General features: G+C 39.6%; 1 protein-coding gene and 1 pseudogene across 2 annotated transcripts; both read left to right on the forward strand.

Moving 5' to 3' along the window:
* Positions 1-5,533: 5,533 nt before the first annotated feature.
* Positions 5,534-8,782, forward strand: LOC148743077 (uncharacterized; annotated as a pseudogene). Its single transcript, XR_015996848.1, has 5 exons — positions 5,534-6,068; positions 6,611-7,039; positions 7,135-7,401; positions 7,586-7,649; positions 7,825-8,782. The product of XR_015996848.1 is annotated as an uncharacterized LOC148743077 (transcript).
* On the forward strand, positions 8,502-9,712 carry LOC148743078 (uncharacterized). The gene is made up of 3 exons (XM_088749658.1): positions 8,502-8,741; positions 9,069-9,176; positions 9,383-9,712. The coding sequence occupies exons 1-3, from the start codon at positions 8,502-8,504 to the stop codon at positions 9,710-9,712; spliced, it is 678 nt and encodes a 225-aa protein (XP_088605784.1).
* The last annotated feature ends 11,047 nt before the right edge of the window (positions 9,713-20,759 follow it).

Genomic DNA, 20,759 nt, shown 5'->3' on the forward strand with positions numbered 1-20,759 from the left:
TCATGTTTTCCTGGCATCCACCATTAGTTATTCTGTGAGAAAACGCTTGGCAAGTTCAGCTTCGGCGTGCTTAAGAAAACTTTAGAAAAATGTTCACCAGCGTTCTCGTGGAGCCGGAAAACAATCAACAACTATCATCAATGTCTATGAATATATGAAAGTCATATATTTGAACTGTGGTTAAAGAGCGAGTATGAGAGCGATATTTGCAGTAACGAACCCTACTTAAGCGTTGATTCATCATTTCACGGGTATATTACGAACCAACCTAATGACCAGCTCTCAGTTGGCTTCGTAGCCCAGTTGGTAGAGCACTGCACCAGTATCGCAGAGGTCATGGGTCCGTATCCCGTAGAGGCCTGAAGTTTTTACGGCCCTCATTTTCACTACCAATTCAGCCGCGGTAACGAACACCACGGTGGTGTTCGTTACCGCGAAGATCGTTCTGATACTCGTTCTTTAACCGCAGTACAAATATATGACCTTCATATATTCACAAACGTTGATTCATCAATTGACGGGTTTATTACGAACCAACCTAATGACCAGCTCCCAGTTGGCTTGTTAACTCAGTTGGTAGAGCACGGCACCGGTGTCGCAGAGATCACGGGTTCGAATCCCGTACAGGCCTGAATTTATTTCAGGCCTCATTTTTATTACGGCTTGAGAGTGTGCGTTCATAAACTGATCAAGGATTCAGCGGTAAATTTCAAAATCAGATTTTCAAAATTTCAAAATCGCCCAAACTTTGGCTATTGGTAGTCCATATTGAACTATTTATCGCTGTTTATCGCTATGGGGTTAATTTATCAAATGGTGTTTTCTTTCGGCAGAAAATGATGATACCCGATTTCAGGGCCAAGTATTGAAAAATTAGGCTAAAAAATTAGCCATTCTGAAGCTGACGGCTTGCCGTAACTATAAACCCAGAAGAGAACCACTTGCAATCAGCTTATTCTGCAATGTTTGCAGGTTTCATTTTATAATTCCTATGACATTTGAAAAACAATCAGGTATTGAGTGAGACCTGAAAGGAAGCCCTCTGTTTCTCCATGGAAATAACTAGTAAACTTCAAAAAGTAATTTACCCCACTACCTTTATCACAGATCAAATAAAAAGTGTTTTTGCTTAGAACGCCGAAGAAGTGGGATTTTAGCTGATATCGATACAGTTTTTTTTTTCTGGGGAAATTAGGTTGTGCTATGTGAAAGTGTGCTCAAAATTGCAATGTTTCGGCAAATCAAACAAGAGACTCCGTGACCGACGGTGACAGACAGCTCTATCATTCCAGCCCAAAGCCCCAAAGTCGATTAAAATATATCTTATTGTTGTGGCGGAGTTTCGTTATTTATTACTTTTTTGAGAAAATACAGAAGCTAATGGAATGCTTGTTATGTTACTAACTTGGATGATATTTTTATGTGAACAGTGCATAATTATGCAGCACATTTACAGTATTTTTTCAGGTGAATGATGCTGTTTTACCGGTACAAGAGTTAATTCATTGATACCATTTCTATTTTAGAACAGCCGCCAGCTGGAGACAATTTATAGTTTAAAGAATCAAGATTTCATCACTGATCACTAGGGGCTATGCAATTGTTGATCTAAAAGCCTTGAAATGAACTATTTATCATTGTTGTTATGGTTGCTATTCATAAAGAAGTTGTGATGCCAATTCAATTATAGGGAATTTTTCCCACGGCCTGTCTCACGTTATGCAACTCAGCAATGGCGTTCTCATGCTCCTTTCATAGAATAACTGGAACAGACTGCTCGTCTGATAGGTTAGATAAAAGCAAGAGTCTTGAAATTGTTACTTACGCAATTGCTCAAAGGATATTTCGAGTCATTGTTCTCATTGGTCATTTTCTGGAGTGAAAACGGAAAGTGAAATTATACTTGCTAGAGTGGGTGTTTTCCGCGAGGACGAGACGCAGAGTTTAGACACAGTCTACTCACACCACCGCCGTGAACTCGGACTTGGCTGGCGGGTAAAGATTTCCAAGTGCTTTGTGCCACAAATCTTATCCCAACATGGAGCAAATAGAAAAGCGGATCGAGGAACTTCGAAAGTGGTGAATTAACTCTCAGCTCCGCTGTCCATGACCACTGTAGAGCATACGCTCTGAGTGATCCTGACGACCCAAATTATTCTGTGACTTGTGGCCACGCCCATTGTGACAGCTGTGACCGCTGGTTGCTTGTCTGGTCTGTAATGAGGGAGATTGAGGAAGGCTTAGAAACGGCTGAATGCTCGGACAATGAAAATGAATAACTGTCTTTTGTTATTTCCCAGGCCAAACAGAGCATTGAATGCTGAATAGCCCATTTATCGCGGTCTATAAATCAGGATGAATGCAGACTTGACATCATGAGCGGCCTCAGTGCCCCACCCATCTTTCTAGTACTTGACTGGGTGATAAAATATTTTCCACGTAAGTTCCGGGAAAGCCAGTCGGATTGGTTTGATAAAAGAGGTATATCGTGGCATATAGCAGTGGCGATTAAATGCAACAGCGGAGAAATGGAGATGATGACATTCGTTCATGTGTTTGAGAGTGCTACCGCCCAAGAGAGTAGCTCGGTGTCAGCCATACTTGATGACATCTTTATTCAACTCAAGACTATTATGCCAGAACTGCAGACCATCCATATTCTAACCTACAACGCTGGATGTTATCATTATGCGCAGACTCTGATTACAGCTCCTCAGATTGCCATACGTCATGACCTTCAGATCCCTCGGACTGACTTTTCTGAGCCACAGGGAGTCGAGGAAAGGACGCTTGCGATCGCAAGGCAGCCACTATAAAGTCACACATGGCGAAATATCTGAATTCTAGACACGACGTTGAGATTGCTGTACTGATGAAAGAAGCTATGGAGTCTTCCAGGGGTGTGCGTGGCGTAATTGTGAAAGTGTGCAGTCCTCCCAAAGCTCCATCCATCAAGAGTTTCAAGTGGAGAGAGTGAGTTTTGTCAGAAACCTTTGCTACGGCCAGGAAGGGATAAAAACGTGGAGAGCCTACGATATTGGCCCTGGAAAAAGTATTCCCTGGACAAACTGCGATGTCCCTGAACAATCGGAACTGGCGACGATGGAGAACAGGCCCTCGACCATGGAGACTATCACAAGCTTTGTTACAGTAGTACCCAGACGAATAGGTGGCCGAACCCCCCCAACTTTGATTGTGTAGATGAGTCTTCAGATGAGGCAGGCGTTGATGTTGATGTTGCTAACAATTGTCCATTATTTACATGCGTAGGAGAGGGATGTGTCAAGACGTTTATACGCCATTCATCGCTGGTTCAACACTTGGGCTATGGAAAGCACAAGCATGTTCTAGAGTATGAAACGCTCTTTGACAGGGCCACGATAGAATACGCGACTAATCTGGATTGTGGCGCGAGTAAATGCCCAACGGTCCTAGAAGGTAGTAGACCATCACTACCAACTTTGCCCACTACTCTTCCGATGGGATGGGCACTGAAATCGACACAGTCCCGTAGTACAAAGGTTACTGACAATCATAAGCAGTACCTCAATTCCAAGTTTCAAAATGGAGAGAGAACAGCGAAGACAGTCGGACCCGACTGATGAATTCTCTAAAGCCATGAGGAATGCAAAAGATAGCAACGGGGAGAGACTATTAAGCTGTGGGAATTTTCTCACAAATCAGCAAATTAGCGGTTACTTTTCTCGCCTTGCTTCTTAGCATTCACATTTAATCATATATGACTCCTACAACATCTGTGAGTTAGTGTTGAACTCTTAGCTTGGCCCCTTTTCTGTACCTATGTTACGGGGTATCTGTGAATCCTTTGGTCTTGAGATATCGAAAATTACAGTTCGAAGTAAAAAGCCATTTGTGGCCTTGCTCTCAAACCTGGTACAAGGCTGCACCTGTAGCTGTGGCAAGCGCTCATAACTGTAGTCGGTACACGTTATTACTACCTGGCAGCTCGATTTCATCGTATCTGGCCACCAAAATGATTCTCGTCATTTTTTGGCGAAACACCGAATTATTTGACAAATGAACCTTATTTAGAGATAAATACTATTATAGAGACGACTGATAGCCGGAGTTTGAACAATTTCGAGTTTTCGCATTCTTGCCCCTAATTTACGACTTCGTTTGATCCTTGGAGACATTCGCTCTTAGTTTGTTGTAAATTGAGAAGTATCTGTTCTGTAACATATACTTTGGTGTCTAGTATCTAAGTTAGTTGTTGCGAAAATTTTTTATGAATCATTTGTAGAAGGCTTGTAAGCCAATTAAAAAACACAGTGGCGTAAACAAACCCACTTGAAAGCCAATTTACCGTAGGAAAAAATAAACCAGTTAACCTCGGGCTTGAAAATGCTGCCCGAGTCTTGCGACCTCGGGAAGCATTTTCAAGCCCGAGGTTGACCAGCTTACAGTTTTTCACTAGATGGACTTCCCACCCGGCAACCAACAGGAGCACGTTAACATATACATGTTAAAGATAAAAATAAAACAAGAATAACGATAAAAAAGACAAGAAAAAAATTAATAGATGCAAATAGCACGACTCAACTACCACAGGAATGACCACTCTATTTTCAATGAGCTTTTTTGTTGAGCATGGGCGGAAATAATAGATCTGTCTGTCACGGTCGGTCGCAAAATCTCTTGTTTGATATCGCGAATATGTGCAAGTTTAAGCGCTCTCATTAACTACAGCCTTATTTCCCCAGAAAAGAAGTCATATCAGTTAAAAGCCCAATTGTAAAGGGGTTTGACCCCTAAGTTTAATTTAATTTGTGGTAAAGGTAGTAGGGTAAAATTTTTTTTTAAGCAAGGAAGTAATTTCCATAAAGCCTGAACATGGGGGGATCTTTCAGATCTCGCACAATGTCAGATTTCTTTTCAAATGTCATAGAAATTACAGTGCAAAACCTGGAAAAGTTTTGAAATATGCTGATTGCATGTGAATATCTTCTGGCTCTTTATTTAAGGCATCAGGTTTTCTTGAAAATTGCTAATTCCCAAGCCTAATTTGCTCACATCTGGCCCTGAAATCTTGTATCGCCATTTTCCGCCCAAACAAAAATCTATTTGAGAAATGAACCACAAAGCGATGAATAGTTCAGTATGGACTATCATTACATAACTCGGGCAGTTAGAGGGCCAATAACTAAAATCAACCAGTCGAAATGCTCTATTGTCGGTCAATATTCTCTCAGTATTGGACCGGGCACTGTCCTGAATGGTCCCAAATGATACCGCTCTTGTATCCCTTCGAACTTCAGTCGTATAATAAATCTCTTATTAACCAAGGTTGCTCGGGACCGTACTGGAAGAATATCAGTCCTCGGTCTTTTTTTTACGGACCGAGCACAGCGAGGTCCGTACTGTCAAGACCTCGGGCCGATATTCTCCCCGTACGGCCCTCGCGCTTGGTTAATAAGATATATTTAGTAGCCGGAGTTTGAGCAAATTTCGCTTTTCACGCTTTTCACGAGAGGGAAGTAGGGCCCTAAATTAAAAAGTTGGCAAAGGAATCATGTCTGGAAAGTTTAGAAGGCGAAAGAAACCTGTGGAAAAAGATGATAGTGAAAAGGGAAATGTGGAGATAGGAGCATCATATGACATAGGATGGCAAAAAAGGGGAAAGGCCCAAGAGGATATTTCTTATCATGAGCGCCTTTCCCGCCTCAACCTGCTACCGTTAACATACTGGCACGAAGTGAAAGACTTAATTTTCTATTTCAAGTGTCGCGTTGGCCACTACACCTTACCCATAGCTGATTATGTCAGGCCCAAAGGCACCCGTCTTACTCGTCATAGCTCTGATCTAGACGTACTAATTCCTAAGCGCCGTGCAAAGCTCTTTCAATTTAGTTACTTTAATCGTGTCGCTAAACTATGGAATACCTTACCTGTATCCACTCGTATTATTAGTTCTCTCAATCAGTTTAAATCTCACGTACTCCAACGCTATTCCGCTGCTTTTCGTACAAACTATGACGTCACTAACTTTAACACCTGGAAGTCGATCTGCTGCAAATGCAGCAGGTCACGTGATCTTCTATTAGTTGGTAACTGCTGCTATTAGGACTTTCTATCGGCCGCATAAGGGATTTATTCCTATCGTTTTCGTTTTTGCTTTTATTATTTTATATACTTTTTTATATACTTTTTACACTGTCTATTGTTTACATAGTTAGTATTTGTATATTTCTCGTAAGGGCACACTTAATTTGGAGCCTCGCTCTGTTGTGTGTCCCCCACCCTTGTCCTCCGTTCTCTTCTCTGTCTTGTTCATATCTATATTTTAGTCCTTTTAGTATTGTAAGTATGGTGAAAGCGATTAAATAAAATAAATAAATAAATAAATAAAGCTGAGTCTGAGGTGTTTAAACTTAGGGGTCTTCGACAACCATAATATGGGATTGAAAGAAAGTGGCACTGTTGTTAGAGCGTGTGAGTTGAACAGAGGCAAATTTACCCTGTCAAAGGTTATAGCATCAACCACAATACCTATAAACAATTGCTCATCAAGAGGACAAATTTACTTATGGTGATTCCCCTTGTTTTGTACTGCGCAACCTTTTCTGCGCATAACATTGCAACATCGAAGATTGCGGCCATTCTTCCCGCGAGCGTGAGAAGGACAAGGGCCGCTTTTGCAAAGCGAAAGCTTTTATTCGCAATAAGAATGCCAAAAATTGGCTGAAAGCTTCCTGGTCTGCTCTTAAGAAACAAGAAAATGAAAAGAATATGCATGATCCGGATGTCCCCAGTGGATTTCCACTTTGCAGCCGTCGAGTTGTAGAATTAAATGTCCTCACTGAGGTTTTCGATGGACGCTGTGAAGCCTGTGGGGCAGCTCTACGGCTCTCCGACTGCATATGAGAAACACTGTCTGGGCTAGGATCCTTACTCTACATATGCTGTTCAAACTCTGAATGTAGAGAGACAAATATCGGTCGAACAAACAAGACCCACCGTAGCACCGGAACAACGCGAGGGAGACCAATCTTTAGTGAAAACAGGAAGCTCGCTGCAGGTTTGTTTACATTTAACGTTGATAAAAATATTGTTTTCCAGCATCTAGTTAAGATCTAGCCAATTTTTTGAAATGTTGAATGGACATATCTATAGGAATGCTACACGTAGGAATAGGTCCTACCCACGTAAACGAGTTGTTGTCATCCATTAATATACCATCACTTGGAGAGTCCACGCTGAAGGTTCGCGAGACGGAAGTAGGGTCCCAAATTAAAAAGTTGGCAAAGGAATCATGTCTGGAAAGTTTAGAAGGCGAAAGAAACCTGTGGAAAGTTGATAATGAAAAGGGAAATGTGGAGATAGGAGCATCATATGACATAGGATGGCAAAAAAGGGGAAAAGCCCACAACAGCCTGACAGGTACACTGCAAATTCTACATCTGAAAGAATTGAAAAGGGCGCATTTGGATATGCATTTTCATACAAAGCTGCTATTTTTTTTCTCTGGATTGTTCTTTAGCTTACTGACAGTTCTGGTGTCAGCCAATAGTCAAAATTAATTAAACAAATGAATAAAATATTATATGCTCACTTTCACCACTAGGTGTTGGCTCCATGGTTGACCTAAAAACTGGCAAGGTGATTTGCTATGGTTCAAGGTCAAAAAGGTAATGTATATACATGTATTTTGTCTACTAGCACCTTGTTGTAAACAACAAGAGCTATGGTTTTTTTTCAATTTGACCAAAAAAGTACAGAATCATTTGACATATGACCTCACCCATATTTGCCTCCTATTGAAAGTGTTACCCAGGACCTTTACTCACAATGTCTTTTGCAAAGGTGTGCAACATGTGAAACTGCCAACAGACAGTCAAAAAAGCCTCACATACACAACTGCAGGCTCAACTGGGAAGGCTCGTCAAAAGCTATGGAAGCTGATGTTTGTGTTGATCTAGTCAACAGGTAATTACTAACCAGGTATGTAAGAGTAAAAATAAAAAATAAAATAACAATCATAATATAGTTGTTAACATGTTAAAATCACAGTTTATTGCTGCAAAGAGAGACTTGTGGAATCTGTTCTTATGATATCAGTGTTATAGTAATGACACTTGAGCCATAAACAGTGGAAATTGTTACAATACCTTACACCCTTGGTAATAAGGATTCAAAATTTGACAAGAAAGCAAACATAAAAATGCACCTTCATTTTATAATATGAGTATGTTAAAAATGCAGAAAAGAAAATACTTTAGGATAATGCCTTGGTGTAGTTTGAATGCCCTCACTTTTTATGGCAAAAAAATTTATTTTTGGGGTTTTACTCTGCTTAACAGTTGTGGAGAAAAAAATGTAGTTGTATCTGTTCTTGTTGGGGATGATGACTCGTCCACCATAAGCAAAGTGAGGAAAAATGCTGAGCATGAGGTTGAAAAATGGTCAGACGTAGTCCATGCTGAAAGATCCTTTGGTAGCTCACTATACAGCATCAAGACCCAAAAGAAAGCCTGACAGATATGGTGATACAGTATTTCCAGCGATGCTTTGATTACGCATTAAAGCAGAGTAAGGATGATGAAGAAGGTGTGCGAAATGGTGTGAAGTCTATGGTGCCCCATGCTTATGGTGACCATTCTTCCTGTGTCAACTGGTGTGGCTACTTAAAAAATTCTGCATCCTACAAACACAGAGGCCTTCCCCATGGCAAGGATCTGATGGACAAAAGCTTGAGGCAGTCCCTGGAAAAGATCCTAGAAGTAAGTACAGTGTACATGTAAAGTGGCACAGCTCGCTCCTCACAAATTCCCTATTCCCACCATTTTACATGTAGTAGAGGAACACAACTCTTAGAAAATAGAGTTCGTGCTTATGATTGTATTCTAATTAATAACTGCAAGGGATAAAGTTATAAGTGTTAGGGGACTATCAATTTCTTTCTCAGTTTTACAAGCTTTTATGAGATACCAAATTTTAGTGAATAAAAATCATTTGTTTCTTCAATTTAGATTTATGCTTCAAATACCAAGAAGCTAGCTGACCCCTTGGGTTGAACCAGGTAAATGAAGCACTCAACAACACTATAGGAAGCAAAGCTCCAAAGACCAGACACTATGGATCTAGTGAAAGCAATGACTTCTGGTGTTGCATGTGCTGTTCGCCAAGAGAACTTAGACCAATCAAATGTTTCTCAGGTGAGCAGATATAATATTATGAGCATTTTGTACACTTCCCAATTTGTGAGATCCATAATTTGAACATTACAGATTATCCACCATGTCCAGTGTTGTACTACCAGTACCTTGCATATCATAAGTCACAAAAAAAAACAAATCAGTAAAACCTCACAATATTATAACTTAGAATATGGTTTTCACTAAGACTGGTGAATTTCTCTTAGGCTTTTATGAAGACACAAGTATCTCCAGGTTCCATTTCTTTAAAGTTTGCAAAGAAAATGGAGAAGAAAAACTCTAAGTTTGAAAGAGAAACAGAGAACAAGAGAGTACAAGACGAAAGAATTGAGAAGAAAGAGAAGCAGTTGAAAAAGACAAAACAGCTTGAGAACAGAGAAGGGCAACAGTATAGTTGTGGAATTGGCTTTGATGGACACAATGCTGCTCAGGAAATTCCAGTACCACCATCATCCTCAAAGACTGAGAAAGTATCATTGACCAAAGACTACCATCAAATCATATTTGATTTGGAAACATCTGGAAGGGGAAATTAGCTTTGTAGGGTGGCGGCAGCCAGTTTAGTAAAATTGTAACAAAGTGAATATAATGATGTTTGTCTTAGCAGGGTATTTCTGAATTGCACATTAGAGAATAATTATGTTTAATGATGGAATTGTTTTTCTATTTTGCGAGATTGCTGAATACTCATCTTGATAATTTGCATCACATAGATTCCTTTGTTTTATCGTGCCTTGTTCTTAAAGTGCACCTAAACCCAAAAACTTTTTTTCGCTTAAGGGTATTTTTTGGAGTATTTCTTTGCAAAAACTTTTTGATTTGCTCAAATCTTCGACTTTCTCTGCCCAGTCAAAATGAGGAAAATCTGCCGCCATCTTGGCTCACGACCGAGTTTAAAGAGGAATGGTTCTAGCAGGTAATGTGACGTCAAATTAAGAACACGAACGTTTACATTTCGCACATTTTCATTTTTTTGCGAAGGTTGTAGTTGATATTGTCCGAAAATATGCCGACTAAGTGTGTTGGACATAGGACTATGTAGCAATGTGCGAAATTTGCAAGAAGGTATCGCGCTTCATACATTCCTCCTACAGCACACCTAGTCGGCATATTTCGGACAATATCGACGACAACCTTCCCAAACAAGTGAAAATGTGTGAAATGCAGACTTTCATGTTCTCGAGTTGACGTCACATTACCCGCTATAGAACCATTCCTCTTTAAACTCGGTCCTGAGCCAAGATGGCGGCCGATTTTCTGTATTTTGACTGGGCACAGAAAATTGAAGATTTGAGCAAATAAAAAAATTTTTGCATAGAAATACTCCAAAAAAAAAACCCTTTTTTGTTACGTGAAAAAAAAATTTGGGGTTTAGGTGCCCTTTAAACAAAATAGGTGAGATGCAAATTAGCAGGACAGGTATTCAGAAATGGCTCCTATTTTTACTTTAGATATACCCTGCATAGATGCACTAAGCTTTTTTATTACACTTTTCTTTGTATTATCTTTATAAAGTAATAATTGGATTACAATATTGTAAAACAGGTAATGATGCTGAAATCCTACAAATTGCAGCAACAGATGGTAAAGATGAGTTCTCCATTTATATCAAGCCCTGCAATGTAATATCACCAGAAGCATCTGCTGTGAACAGACTCACCTTCCAAAGAGGAATACTGTTTTATGATGGGAAGCCAATCACTGATGCCATTGCAACTGATGTGGCCCTTAAGACCTTCATTGAAAATTGAAAATCAAGAATGCCTTGCATTTTAGTTGTACACAATTGCAAATCCTTTGATGCCAGGTTCTTGGTGCAAGCAGCAGAGAAAGATGGAGTCATGGAGGACTTAGTCAAAACAGTTTCTGGCTTTACAGACTCTCTTCCAGCATTCAGGGAATTGCTTCCTGAAAGGAAATCCCATAGCCAAGAAAACCTTGTACAAGATCTTCTGTGTAAATCCTATGAAGCTCACAATGCTCTTGCAGATGTGCAAACACTCTACCAGCTATAGTGAACAAGTTTCTAAATGTCAAACTGATACAAAAGCACAGCTTATTTATGCAGGCTTTCTAAGTATGAATTTCTGTGTTGGCGATATCAAGAACATGAAAACAACCGAAAACAAGCTTAATATCGAGTGCATACTTCGAACACGATGGGCACCATTTTGTGTCTCGTCCCAGTCCTCGCCGTGCAAATTCTCTATCCTGACTGTGATCTCAAAACCACGTCCACCTTTCACGGCAGTTTGTGAAAGTGTCACAAGCACGGTGACACCCGTTTTTTTTTTTTTTTGGTATTTGCTATGAATAGTCTAAGAAAGAACATATTTGAAGAAGGAAAAATTTTGATAGTAGAACAATTTTTTTTGGAAAATAGTTCCCGTACTTGGTGTATTTTGGCCAAGGCGAGGACTTCAAGCTAACCACGAAACTGTCCGAAAAAGTGCAAAATCCCCGCAACCAGGCCATCAAAAACACACTAAAAGAAGCAATGCTACATATTTTGATAAAAAAAGCTTTATTTTTAAAGTAAAATTTTGTGTCTTTCAAGTTACCAAGGCTAAATTCTGTATAAAGGTGATTTTGTTTCGAATTTTTAATGCACAACCAGTAAAAATACCCCATTTTAAGAGCCTGCTGACGCTTAAACAAGCACGTTGACCCCATTTTTTTATTGCATTTTTTTAATGTTTATTTCATGAATTACCCTGAGTCACTTTGAAGTCGACTTAAATCGCCAAAAGTTGCAACGTTCTTTTTGCCAATTTTGTTTAAGTCTCCTTAAGTCACCTTGAATTGCTCAAAGTCGCCCAAAGTTACGGCGACTTAAGGCCCCAGACTAGGCCTGAATTGGGAAACACAATGTACGTGCTCACAAGTCTGGTGTAGAAAGTAAAGACAAAAAATTTATATCCGAGCCTGCAAATTGTCCGACCTACAATTCTGCAGACTTTCTTGTCTAAGTTTTTAATTTGGTTTATGACTTGTACCTCCATCACTGATCACACAGGTGTAACCTTATCCAATTTTTACATAGGTTAAATTGACCACTCCCCATAAGGGATTTTCAGGGCCAGCACCCCCCATCCCACCCCAGGGGAGAACATCCACCACACAGTAGTCTCGTGCGTAGGAAATTAACGTCTGCTACCCCTAACCCTGCAGGAGACGAGGCCTACGGTTTATTTGTCCTTATCCGAGAAGACTAGATTATCTATCCATTTCTTGTTCTAGAAAGGTAGCAAACTCCCCTTAGCTATTTTGAGACCATGTGTATTGATCCGGCCGGGGCTTGAACCCTCGACCTCTCGCACAACACAATCCGGCGCTCTTACCAATTGAGCAAACAACTCTGATAGGTCTTATAAGGGCGGAAGATGTCTTACAGCAGCAAGGCGTACGTCAGTAAGCATAAATGGAATACTGGAGAATTTGCAATTGCCAGCATTTATTTATGCTCCTGCGGAGAATGATGCTCTTCAGGAACGTTTTCTTTGGGTAATGAGACGTTTTTACAAGTAACATCGATTTTCGGCTATCTCTTCGTAGAAGAGATCAAAGAATATTTCTTGAATTCTGGGCGTAGAATTCTACCCTTACTCTCCCTCAGAAAAGAAATGGCATCAACATCTGGGACCTGGAACGAATTTAAAAAAGAGATTGACTCAAGGAGATCCTGATATTGACAGGCTGGACTGAATTGCCAAACAACATGACATCGTCTGTGCCAACGCTAGGAGTCTATAAAACAAGTGCGTTGCTGATGACAAGATGGTGAAAGCTGTCAGCAACTTGGCGGGCAAGACGACCTTGATGGAGCAAATAGCAAAGAAAATTATTCAAGCTAAAAAACCACTCAGGTTGTAAAACGAGCAATCAACCCATAATTAATAAACCTCGTTATTAAACATTCTCAAAATGTAACTATACTAAATCGTCAAACGTGTATTCCACCAATGGCAACGTGAATATCACGTTCCTTAGCACACTCGAACGTCGTTCGAGCTGTAAAACTTCAATCTCTCACGCACGATTCTTTTAAAAAACCGTAAACATAAAATCGAAGCATTGTTTCTTTATCTTACTAATTACTTAACGTATCTACATTGCTCATTTCCACATCTTCGTCCAAAGGCAATCGTGCATATCCATAAGGATACGAAATGAAAGTCTCTCTGTTCGCTACCCGCTTGTTAAAGACCCGCAGTCCGTATCGTTTGACTAGTTTCACAGTTTTGACTTCTTTACTGGAGGCTTCTCTGATAAAGCGTGACTACATCTCAATTGCGTCTCTCATCTGCAAGAGGGCGCTTAATTTCCTCCCAGATATTTATAAGCGCTACCTCCTAGTTCAGTAAGTTTCCGTGGCTTCCCGCTTCCCTTTTTTCCGCCGATTTCTATTCTGACTGAGAGTGCCTCCTCCTGATATTCTCAGGCCTTGTCATATTTACCAAGTGATCTGCACAATGTTCTTAGGTTTCCGTCTCTTGTTGCTTCTCCTTCTTTATCGCCGATAGTTTAGACGAAATACTAAAACATGGTATGTTCAGGAGAGGGTTGTTCACCAGTTGAAACAGTTCGTGTGGAGCTGTGACTTGTTATGCTGTGGATTTGTTGAGGCGTTCCCCAAACTTGCCCCAGAAGGAGTTTAACATCAATAAAGCCACCGACGGTTTTACGACCTGGGATCTTCTGAATCGGCTCAGAAACTAACTTGATTTCCTCCTGCTCCTTATACTCTCGCACATACCGGGCCTGGATCGGAATTCTGGCATTGTCACCCACGATGGTCAACGGCTAGCCTCTTGATTAATTTTCAGCTAGGTGTTGACACAATTGGCAAAACGTCTCTTGACTCTTTATTCTTTGGGAAAGTGGCACACCTCGTGAACTCTTACCATGGGTGAGTTCCCAAAGTTCTCCTATGGTGCGGTCGGGATGTTCACCAGCCTTCACCGCGATCTGGAAAGCATCTAGGACATCCCTGCCAAGCGCAACCATAAAACTCGTGAATGGTACGTGTACAAGTATCATATCTATCAATGTACATAGCGAGTTGAACTGTGATGCCATCCCTGCCCCCCTTTTCAGGAAGTCAATTACCATAACTTATCCAGTGCTTCCCAATAAAGGTAATGGCGTAATCTTTCATTCTTGTAAGCTTTGTAGTGGAATTGCTGAACTGCAGAAACTCGGCCATTCGAAAAGATAATTTAAGAGCTCTACTCCTAAGAACTCCAGGTCCAGCCATTCCTAGTTAAATTTTTTCTAACAAAATTGAAAAATCATGCTCAAAAGAACACAGTAACATAAACCACACTCTATAATTGTGATTACCCTTTCAGCTTTGCCAATTTCGTTACTTGTATAGAAACCAAATCAAGGAGTTACCACCTGGAGTTTTCAATGACAGCTCCGGGTAGACTCGCCTGTACATAACAAACTCAGGCGTCAATATCTGACCAAGTGGAGTCCAATTCGGTCTGGAATCATACGATCGTTAAAAAAAATAGGACAACCGCGAAGCAAGAGGTCCGGTTACCAATTGATCAAAACTACGACAAAAATCGAGAAAGTAACTAGACATCGCTCATAGATTTTCGTAAAAAAAAAACAATTAACTCGGCGAAGTCCGCAACAACACCTTATCGTTCTTTTGTGCTTAAGAAATTGCTGGCTAGTAGCAGCCGCACTAAGTTACTCGGAAGCGAAATAGCGCTATTTAACTTTGATAATGAGAGTATACTATGGTCTCTTTAAATCTCATCAGGGCTATAAAAAAAAAATTAGGTTTTGTAAACCAGAGAAGACATTACATTAAGGATATATCCTTCTCGTAGTGACTTGGATGACAACTAAATAGAGGAGCTACCACCTGGAGTCAGCCATTCGAAGAGACGTATTGCAGAATTTTAAATTTTCTTTGGCCAGACAGAAACTGGGACAACAAAAATACGTAGATGTTAAAATTGATGTTTAACCTAAATTTAGGATATATCCACCATCTACAGACTTGAGACAACTTGATGAAGGAGCCACTACTTGAATTCTTCCAAATACAGCGATTATCAGTCATTTGCCATAAATCTATCAACAACAGCTTCCGTTTGGTACGAAGAAATGCTGAGATATTTGTCCATTTTCTGTTCTGAAAAATGGAGAGCGAGGCTAGAGGGAAACTGCAAACGACAAGGCATTCGCGCAATATTAAAGATCGTATTTAGTACGACCAGAAGGCACTCTCAATCCAGCTAGACAGTACAGTGCAGTTTAGAGGAGTCACTGTGAATGTGGTAAAATTTAGATTAGTGAAACAAGAAGACCTATGCAGAAGAGAATGAGAGAACACGAAAGAGCTATATGTTTAACCCGTACCGAGACCTCCGCCGTTTTTAAGCATGCCAACAAGACCGGCCACCGTTTGCCTCGAAGAAATGCTCCGATATTTGTCCGTTATCTGTTCTGCAAAATTAAGAGAGCGAGGCTTGAGAGAAACTGTGAGCTTCAAGGGAAAAAATAATAAAAGGACAAACACTCAGTCTTATTTTTAGGTCAAACGGGAATATTGTGTTCATTCTCCTTCAAATATTTCATTAAGTACGTTTAATAAGTCATTTAGAAACTTATTGACGAGAAGGAAAGTTAATCTAAGAGTATTTAAGCTCAGGGGTCTTCGAAAGGGATAATACGTGATTAAAAGAGAGCGGAATGACTTTTAGAGCGTGTGAGTTAATCAGAGGAGAGTATCTTTTTTTCATTAGTTACAGGTGACTTGAATAAGATATCTTAACCATTATTGGTGACGAATTCCGCCCTCTTAGAGCACCTACTTCATTTGCATTTGCGAACACATCTTCATGACTGGTAACAATAAAGTAATGTTAGAAGAACTTTCATTAATAACACAATCAAGAAACTGCGTGGAGATTTATTTGGTCCATTTATCACACTGCAAGAGTTGCAAGTTAAAAAAAAAAAAACATCTGCGTCTTAAAAATGTGTCTGCTTCACGACACATTTTTAAGCGACTAATACAGATCCTATCACACGCTTAATTGGCAGGATTCGAAATCCCATTGCCATTGTTATCAATCCCACTACTTTAAAAAGAAAACGGGGTGGGAGGAACACAATTTCCGTTATATCAATCAAGTTTATTCAACCCATATGATCACCCAGTCCAAGGTAATATTATCAGTCCCAATAAAAATTAAAAAAAGAATTGTTGAGAAAGATAAATTGACCTTAATCTTAAAATCACGGTGTTGTATTTTATCAATCGTAACTAATCCCACTGTCTCAAAACAAGTTAGCGGATCACCTTTCATGTCATTTTTTCCCTAACAAAAGCAATCAAAATAAAAAATAGTCCACTTGGATTTCTCGGCATACAAGGTATGCATATGCTGTACTGAAGAAAATGGGGCATTCGAAAAAATGATTTAAGAATTGTTTCTTCGAGCTCCCAGGGTCTTCATAAAATGTTTTAAATGATTATAAGAGTACTACAGTACTCTTTTCTCAGTCAGACACCAGGGGTAACTGTTTTTCCAAGCTCCTTGTTTTGCTCTTGTCCCTTACGAAAATAGATAAATCTCAGTCCCCCCCGCCCCAGTGCCTATTTATTTTCGTAGGACACTCCATATTCCTATAGTAATATCTGCGTGAAACAGAAGCCGATGGCGATGTGATTATAATTTATGACCTAAATTATTAGAGCTAGTACAAATCAAGCCTTAGACATAACTGGTTTACAACATCACGTACAACAAATCATAGACCATAACTTTCTAAACGTATCAAGCGTGCAGATATTTTCCGTAGTTTCAAGAAATGCTCAGTCAGACATCTTTGGCAGAGCAGAAGATAAGCCATCCTAAGGAGGAAAAACGCAACTCTCCCCTTTTCTCCAGAGGGAAAAGCTAAGCAATAACATAAAGGGACTTCATTACACTTTTCAGTTAAATGGTATTTTAAACTCATTCTTAGTATAGTTTATCTATAACTCAATTTAAACAAAAAATATTTGAAAAGGACAAATAACATAGACTCACACTAAGATTGCCTTTCTTGACACATCAGTAACGAAGGAACCAGACAGACGCCTGAACACCATGCAGTGTCTACAGAAAACCAAATCACACGGACTAGTGCTTACCGTATGATGCCCACCACCCTTGATCAGTAGAGCCCTGTATTGTTTGACCGGGCGAAGCGCCTTGTGACAAAACCGTCAATCCTCTCCGAGGATAAGGAACATTTTCTCTCTTCCCTGAGCAGAGAGCCCGTTAGTTTATCTAGCCCAATTTAAAGAAAAAATGGTCAAAGGGTAAATAACATAGACTCACTGTAGGATTCATAATTATCCATTAAGGAGCGTTCTTAGGTTCAGTTTTGTCCATTTCTTAGGTACTTAAATGGAAATCAAATCGAGAAGCTACCAGCTGGAGTCTTCAATAACGACTCCGAGTTGACTGAACTGTAAGTAAGACATTCATAAGGTAAAAAATTTGATGGATTGTTCAGGATATTTTAACAGAAATATGATTTCAAACAGGTCAGCGGAACACCTTTTTATGGGGTTTTCCACTAACATAAGCAATCATGAGAGATAAGAATCGATTTGGACTTTTTGCATACAATGAATGCATATCCTGAATTGAAAATAATGGGCCATTCGACAGGATGATTCAATAACTGTTTCTCCGAACTTCGAGGGACTTTATAAACCCTTTTAAATAATGTGTAGACGTACTGCAGTACTCTTTTCTCAGTCCGACACCAGGGGTAACTTTTCTCCCCACTTCTTGGTTTCGCTCTTTTCCGGTGCGAAAATCTCAGCCCCCTGAACCCAGTACCTATTTATTTTCTTACGACACTCCATATCCCTTTAGCAATATCTGCGTTACATAGAAACCGATGACAATGTCACTATAATCTGTGAATTAAAATATTAGAGCTAGTACAAATCAAGCTTTAGACATTACTGATTTACAACATCACTTGTCCAATCGTCTTGCTTCATTGTCAACTAGACTGGCAAGACTTTCCACAAACGACCGACTGTACACAAGAATCAAAACAGTTATGCTGATGTGAATAGCCACATAAATAGTAGTAATAATAATCTACTTATTGATTGGGTCGCTGTTCCATGACAAGAGCACCTTGTAATTTCATTGCAAGCTGGCTCTGATTAGTTTTAAAATCTAGATCAAATGTTACATTCGTAGCACTCTCTCGACTTTACTATTTGAGCATAGATCTCTACAAAAATAATCAGGCTTGAAAGGCTAGGAAATTTATCATTCCCAAGACTTGAAATTAAAATACGGCCTCCAATGGAGTTCTGATTGGTTTAAAGCTAAGGTCAAACCTTAAATTCTTGGCACATCCTTGACGCAGGTCCTTACATGACAATCAAATAGCAGAGCTATCACCCGGAGCCTTCCATACCAACTTCAAGTTGATAAATCTGTAAGTTACAAACTCAAGGATTTAAAGAGTAGCTTGATAACTCTTTTTTTAAATCTGCCCGGCAATTGCCTACCTTTTCGCTATTTGCAAATTTCAAGCAAAAATTTCTGCTGGCTAAAATGGCAAGCCAACTTTACTATTTAAGCATAGATATTTAAAAAAGTAATCAGGCTTGATAGGCTGGGGAAGTATCATTCTCAAAAGCAGGGAATAAAAGTTTGATCCACTAAATAAAAATACATGCGGTTGAAAGACTACATATCACCATGCACTTTGTGGTAAGAAATGAGTTGCTGCGCTTTCCAGTGGCGGAATGTACTGCTTGATATTGAAATAGAGCGAACCATCGTACAGTGGTAGGTGTAGTTGGGCTTCTCGTTTTTGTGGCATAAACCACTTGCGGTTGGTTGGCATTTTTTTCAGTGTCAAGTACTCGAGATTAAGTCCACCAGACCATACTTATGGTTGTCTTCAGTGTTGAGACTAAAGATTAGCTTGATAATTCTTTTTTTAATCTGCCCGGCAATTGCCTACCTTTTCGCTATTTGCAAATTTCAAGCAAAAATTTCTGCTGGCTAAAATGGCAAGCCAACTTTACTATTTAAGCATAGATCTTTAAAAAAATAATAAGGCTTGATAGGCTGGGGAATTATCATTCTCCAAAGCAGGGAATAAAAAGTTTGATCCACTAAATTAAAATGCATGCAGAGTGTCAGCTAAGACCAACTCAATAATATTGACCTTTTTATGGCCTATTTTATGTCTTGGATGTAATTATATATTATTCATCTGATAATGTACCATTTGTGGAAAACATGAATGACTCTGTAGGAGGTTACGTAATAACAAGATTGTGAAGTTACCTGGTGACGTGTTTACCTCACTGGTTGAGCTGCAGAAGCTGTAAGTGAGGTTTCTTACCTTATATTTATTTTCACTTGAAAGGATAACATTTTTCCTGGAAAGTTTTTGCGTAAAGTGTTTATTGTTCTTTGTTAGGTCCTCAGCGAGTTTGTTTCCCTTTCCAAAAGTGCGGAAAAAAATTGTAAATACGAGAAAATGTTACGTCATGGCAACAATGCTGAAGATGTACGACTTTATTCTTAAATCCAGGAAAATATTCCTGTAGGGATTGGGTAACAATCCGATTGTAGAAAATGTCTTTCTTTTTTGAGTTTGAAATTGCAATTTTCCTCCTCCCTTTTGTATTCTTTTTGTATTCACGCGCAGCGCGGGTGATTTTACAAATTAGTCAATCAGGCCAATTGACGCGGACAATTTTTCTCGCGCATGTTTGGTTGTTTTGTTTTTATGGATTTGTTTAATGTTTTTGAGTTTTCGTTCAAGGCAATTTGTTATCCCTCAGTTTGGAATTCTAAGAAGTTTCTCAATTTTTATTTAATCAGAATGTTGTGGTTACTTTAACACACGTTTATTTAATAAATATTTCTGCGGAGTTTCGACACAAGCCTCTTGCTTCGTCAGAGGATTTTTTACAGAGATAATGGGGGTACCTTACGGGGTGTTTAATGACAGCCCCAAAATTATCCAAATGCTAGTTAACAATTATTTTAAGAGAGCAAGTCGAATGTGAGATGATGAATAACCAACAAAGTGCATAGCCCCGAGTTGTTGATAAAAATCTCACACTTTGACAACGAATGAAAGAAAGAAGCCACTTCCTTTCCAAATGGAGCACAGTTCCAATAGCTTCAGCTCAAGTTCTCCAGCACTTTTCTAGTGAGAGTGTTTGATCTAGTGCTAACCGCTGGAATTCCCCTATCCCAGTACACACATAGACAAACAAAACCCAGACACCTGCTCTCCCCTTTACCCCTCTATGACCTAGCACAGCCCTTTAGTATCTTTTTGACACAAAGAACATTGACGACACCACAAAGCTTCATGAAACAAACCTGTAAAGCGGGTAAAAGCCTAGCCCTAAGGAAAATTGCTTCGCAACATCTTGTTCTGGTATCGTACGTCAGCAAGACCAGTAAAAACCGGTACGATTAGCAAAATTGAATAGAAACGAGTAGCAAGGGTCAATATAGTTTTGGGAACGATTATGTAGCTAGAAAATTGCTTCCCTATAAACAC

Source organism: Stylophora pistillata, chromosome 1, assembly GCF_964205215.1.
Source record: "Stylophora pistillata chromosome 1, jaStyPist1.2, whole genome shotgun sequence".
NCBI lineage: Eukaryota > Metazoa > Cnidaria > Anthozoa > Scleractinia > Pocilloporidae > Stylophora > Stylophora pistillata.

Bases quoted from the DNA above. Each gene is read 5' to 3' on its own strand.
- LOC148743078 (XM_088749658.1), top strand. From the start codon at position 8,502: ATGGTGATACAGTATTTCCAGCGATGCTTTGATTACGCATTAAAGCAG. The intron at 8,742-9,068 runs GTAAGTACAGTG...ACAACACTATAG, and splicing joins CCCTGGAAAAGATCCTAGAA to GAAGCAAAGCTCCAAAGACC. The intron at 9,177-9,382 runs GTGAGCAGATAT...AATTTCTCTTAG, and splicing joins ACCAATCAAATGTTTCTCAG to GCTTTTATGAAGACACAAGT.